Source organism: Colobus angolensis, unplaced genomic scaffold (assembly GCF_000951035.1).
Source record: "Colobus angolensis palliatus isolate OR3802 unplaced genomic scaffold, Cang.pa_1.0 Scaffold84, whole genome shotgun sequence".
NCBI lineage: Eukaryota > Metazoa > Chordata > Mammalia > Primates > Cercopithecidae > Colobus > Colobus angolensis.
In genome coordinates, this window is record NW_012122265.1 from 395,121 (window position 1) to 400,391 (window position 5,271).

At 61.6% G+C, this 5,271-nt stretch overlaps 1 protein-coding gene across 2 annotated transcripts in view; it reads left to right on the plus strand.

Annotated features, from left to right (window-relative positions):
• The window catches only part of RASSF7 (Ras association (RalGDS/AF-6) domain family (N-terminal) member 7), a 3,645-nt gene extending 1,091 nt beyond the window's left edge, over nt 1-2,554 (plus strand). Inside the window, exons 2-6 of one of the 2 annotated variants that reach the window (XM_011929993.1) lie at nt 315-445; nt 784-1,481; nt 1,717-1,845; nt 1,924-2,007; nt 2,086-2,554. In XM_011929993.1, coding sequence (XP_011785383.1) covers nt 322-445; nt 784-1,481; nt 1,717-1,845; nt 1,924-1,974 — 1,002 coding nt within the window. In that variant the 5' untranslated portion in view covers nt 315-321 and the 3' untranslated portion in view covers nt 1,975-2,007; nt 2,086-2,554. Of the gene's footprint in view, nt 1-6; nt 30-314; nt 446-783; nt 1,482-1,716; nt 1,846-1,923; nt 2,008-2,085 lie in introns of those variants that run through there. The other variant, XM_011929994.1, reaches the window with a different exon arrangement.
• The last annotated feature ends 2,717 nt before the right edge of the window (nt 2,555-5,271 follow it).

Below are 5,271 nucleotides of genomic sequence, written 5' to 3' on the forward strand. Positions count from 1 at the left end.
CGGGGAGGGGGCAGTGCCCTCCGAGCCAGGTGAGGCGGGCAGGAAATCCTGGATCTGGTTAATGATTCTCCTTGTTCCGGGAGTGCGGGCGTGGCAAGAGTAGGCTGGTGAAGTGGGGGAGGATGCCTACTCCGGAGGGCCGCCACCCCAGGAATGTGTGGCTGGCCGGTGGAGTTGGCACAGGAGGGTGGGGCCCATGCGGAGGGGTCGCAGCCCAGCCGTTTCTAGGGCAGGCCAGGAGAAGAAACAGAGGAGGACCAGGCTTCGATAGGGGTAGGTAGGTCCTGACCCTGTGGCCTGCGTCCTCTCCACAGAACAGGGATGTTGTTGGGGCTGGCGGCCATGGAGCTGAAGGTGTGGGTGGATGGCATCCAGCGTGTGGTCTGTGGGGTCTCGGAGCAGACCACCTGCCAGGAAGTGGTCATCGCACTAGCCCAAGCAATAGGTGAGTCCTCTCGGGGTTAGGCAGGCTGGGCAGGTAGAGCTGAAGTGGGACCTGGTGGTCCAGCCCCATGGTCCTCCCGAAGGAGAGTGGCCCAGCCCCATGGTCCTCCCGAAGGAGAGTGGTCCAGCCCCATGGTCCCTCCAAAGGAGAGTGGTCCAGCCCCGTGGCCCCCCCAGAGGAGAGTGATCCAGCCCCGTGGCCCCCCCAGGAGAGTGGTCCAGCCCCGTGGCCCCCCGGAGAGGGACTGGTTGCTGATCCTTGTTGTCCTCCCCAATTCCTTAAGCCAGGTGGACAGAGAGTCGGGGGGACATAAGCTGATCTTCTCCTCTCCCCACCAGGCCAGACTGGCCGCTTTGTGCTTGTGCAGCGGCTTAGGGAGAAGGAGCGGCAGCTGCTGCCAGAGGAGTGTCCAGTGGGCGCCCAGGCCACCTGCGGACAGTTCGCCAGTGATGTCCAGTTTGTCCTGAGGCGCACAGGGCCCAGCCTGGCTGGAAGGCCTTCCTCAGACAACTGTCCACCCCCGGAACGCTGCCCAATTCGTGCCAGCCTCCCTGCAAAGCCACGGGCAGCGCTGGGCTGTGAGCCCCGCAAAACACTGACCCCGGGGCCAGCCCCCAGCCTCTCACCCCCGGGGCCTGTGGCCCCTGTGACACTCACACCAGGTTGCTGCACAGACCTGCGGGGTCTGGAGCTCAGGGTGCAGAGGAATGCTGAGGAGCTGGGCCACGAGGCCTTCTGGGAACAGGAACTGCGTCGGGAGCAAGCCCGGGAGCGAGAGGGACAGGCACGCCTGCAGGCGCTAAGCGCGGCCACTGCTGAGCATGCCGCCCGGCTGCAGGCCCTGGATGCTCAGGCCCGTGCCCTGGAGGCTGAGCTGCAGCTGGCAGCAGAGGCCCCTGGGCCCCCCTCACCTATGGCATCTGCCACTGAGCGCCTGCGCCAGGACCTGGCTGTTCAGGAGCGGCAGAGTGCGGAGGTGCAGGGCAGCCTGGCTCTGGTGAGCCGGGCCCTGGAGGCTGCAGAGCGAGCCCTGCAGGTGAGCCTGGGGACCTGATCCTCTGTCATTTCCCCACCCCTTACACCAGCAGATACGGGGGTCACAGGGTCCGACTCGGGAGGCAGGTGAACCTGCGGACCTGATCCCTGTCACTCCCCACCCCTGACACCGGCAGACACGGGGGTCACAGGGTCCGACTCGGGAGAGCACTCCCTCTGGGGCCTGAGCATGGAGCCCTGTGGCTATACCTCCTGAGGGTCCCATGTGCCCCCAGGCTCAGGCTCAGGAGCTGGAGGAGCTGAACCGGGAACTCCGTCAGTGCAACCTGCAGCAGTTCATCCAGCAGACTGGGGCTGCGCTGCCACCGCCCCCACGGCCTGACAGGGGCCCTCCTGGCACTCAGGTCGGAGTGGTTCTTGGGGGAGGCTGGGAGGTGAGGACCTGGCCCAGCCCCACTCCAAGCTGACTTCCCAACCCACAGGGCCCTCTGCCTCCAGCCAGAGAGGAGTCCCTCCTGGGCACCCCCCCCTGAGTCCCATGCTGGTGCCCAGCCTAGGCCCCGAGGGTATGTCTGCGCTCCACCTCCCCCGGGGCACCAGGTCCTCCTGTGGCCGCAGCCACCTCAGCCTGTGTCCTCCCGCAGTGGCCCCCATGAAGCAGAGCTCCTGGAGGTAGCAGCAGCTCCTGCCCCCGAGGGGTGTCCTCTGGCAGCCCAACCCCAGCCTCTATGACAGCCTAGTGAGGGCTTGGAGACCAGCCTGCCTGGACTACAGAAGGAGAGCTGGCGGTCACGGAGGGCTCCTCCACCACACAGTGGGAAGCCCTGGGTGTGGCCTCAGGAGCTGGGGGTGCAGTGGGGGACTGCCCTAGTCCTTGCCAGGTCTGCCAGCACCCTGGAAAAGCATGGGGCGTAGCCAGCTCAGACCTTGCCAGGCCCCGAAGGCCACGACTGCCTGTTGGGGACAGGAGATGCATGGACAGTGTGCTCAAGCTGTGAGCATGTGCTTGCCTATAAGAGGGGTCTTTCACTGTGTGTACACGACAAAAGCACGTGTGTGCCACTTCCCCTACCCCAACGTGAAAACCTCAATAAACTGCCAGAAGCGGCTTGAGTGTGTGCCGAAGCTGCGCCCGGCAGAGTCTGAGGTCTTGAACTTGGGCCTCCATGGGGTGCCACTGAGCAGTACCCTGAGACACCTGGGGCACGCCACAGCTGGAGTGTCTGAGAATAGGGTCCCTCAGGCACCAGTGCTCAGTAGGGCCCAGGGCTGGGGCCTCCTGGGCTCCACATTCCACCTGCTCTGCCTCACCTAACCCCAGGGGCTCTCCTGTGAGGCCCCAGCCTGGTGGGCCTGCTGGTTCAGCCCAGCCTGACTGTCCTGGGCGTTTGTCCGCACCCCCTCCCACCTGACTCCCGTCATCCTATTGCCTGGGCCCCACTAGCAGCAGGAACTGAGGACACCAGGACAAGCTAGACCCGCCCGTCAGGTTTACTGAGAACTTGTGGGGGCGGGTCCTAGACTCAGGTCAGCCAGGCCCAGGCCACTTCACCACCCCAGGGAGGGCATGAGTACTAGTGGGTAGGGGCTGCCCCCTCCTCCCCAGGTGGGTGTGAAATGTCTGCTATGAGCTTGAAGCTTTGAAATTGGGGCAGGGGCCGGGCACAGTGGCCCACGCCTATAATCCCAGCACTTTGGGAAGCTGAAAGGGGTGGATCACCTGAGGTCAGGAGTTAGAGACCAGCCTGGCCAACGTGATGGAACCCCAGCTGTACTAAAAATACAAAAAATTGGCCAGGTGCGGTGGCTCACACCTGTAATCCCAGCACTTTGGGAGGCTGAGGTGGACGGATTACGAGGTTAGGAGATCGAAACCATCCTGACTAACATAGTGAAACCCTGTCTCTACTAAAAATACAAAAAATTAACCAGGCGTGATGGTGGGCACCTGTAGTCCCAGCTACTCAGGAGGCTGAGGCAGGAGAATGGCATGAACCTGGGGTGTGTGTGGAGTTTGCAGTGAGCCGAGATCGCGCCACCACATTCCAGCCTGGGAAACAGAGCGAGACTCTGTCTCAATTAAAAAAAAAAAAAAAAGGCGTGGTGGCGGGCGCCTGTAATCCCAGCTACTTGGGAGGCTGAGGCAGGAGAATCCCTTGAACCTGGGAGGTGAAGCTTGCAGTAAGCCAAGATCGCGCCACTGCACTCCAGGCTGGGCAACAGAGCGAGACTCCGTCTCCAAAAAAAAAAAAAAATCGTGTCCACATCCCAGCCCAGCCCCTGCCTGGGCCCTTGGGCTAGCTAGCTATCACCTCTCCTGGTCCTCAGGGTAAGCCATACACCCCCAACTCCAGGGGCCATGGTTGGAGTTAGAGAAGAATGTGGGGGACCCCTACACCTGGGTACAGCCATGGGTGGGACTGGGACAGAGGATGGGGATGCCCTAGGTCAGGAGTGTCCAATCTTTTGGCTTCCCTGGGCCACATTGGAAGAATTGTCTTGGGCCACACATGGAATACACTAACAATAGCTGATGAGCTTAAAGAAAAAATCATAAAGAAAACTTTGCAATGTTGGCCGGGCACAGTGGCTCATGCCTGTAATCCCAGCACTTTGGGAGGCCGAGGTGGGTGGATCACGAGGTCAGGAGATTGAGACCATCCTGGCTAACACGGTGAACCCCCGTCTCTACTAAAAATACAAAAAATTAGCTGGACATGGTGGCAGGTGCCTGTAGTCCCAGCTACTCAGGAGGCTGAGGCAGGAGAATGGCATGAACCCAGGAGGCAGAGCTTGCAGTGAACCCAAACTGGACCTCTGCACTCCAGCCTGGGTGACGGAGACTCAGTCTCAAAAAAAAAAAACCTCACAATGTTTAAGAAAGTTTAGATTTGCGTTGGGCTGCATTCAAAGCCACTCCATGGGCCAACAGTTGGACAAGCTTGCCCTAGATCATGGGGTCTTTGTGCTTTGAGAGTGGGCGAGTTTGGGATGGACTCAGCTTTCTCTTGGGTGGCCCTGGATCTGGGTCTGGTGCTGCCCCCTTTCTCTGGAGCAGACAAAGGGAATGAGGAAGTCCTGAACTTGGGCAGGGAAGCCATCCACAGGGCTCCCTAGAGGCCAGGACCACCAGGAGCTCACTGCTGTGCAGGTGCAACTCAGCTTGGTTATTTCCTGCCTGAGGCAGGGAACAGGGAATGCAGGGAGGCCAGGCAGCAGCGGAAGCCTCCAAACGCTGGTGTCAGCAAGCCGGAACCCCCACCTGACCTCACTCCTGTCTGCCCGGCTCACAGCTTCTGTCCCTGGGAGGTCCTTGGGGGCCTGGACCTGCCTGACCTGTGGCCCCAGATGGAGCTAAGCCCAGAGTCACAAGGGGTGGAGCCTGGAATGCATAGGCCAAGTGAGTTGTGCCTGGGCAGCAGGCCTGGGGTCTGAGGGACCTACTCCTCCATCCACAGCCCCCACTCACATTCTGGAGGGATGGTTGTACCTCTGTGACCAGCCCTCCACACCATCACACAGGCCAGCAGGGGGCAATGCCAGGTGCCATCCGGAGCCCACCCCCATGTCCTCCCGGGGGTCACGAGCTCTGCCCCACACGCCCCAGCCCCCCAGTGGGAAGCAGGCGTGGAGCTGGCAGAGCACGCAACGCGCTGTTCCTTTGTGTTTTCGAGGAACACCTGTTCCTTTTGAGGCCACTGCCCAGGTGCCCGTCCCTGGTCTGCTGCTGCTAGCTCTGACGAAGCTAACCGGCCTTCTTCCCCACCAAGAGGGTGTCCCAGCAGCTGCTGTGTTCTGGGGTGGGGAAGGCGGGGAGCCTTCCTCCTCAC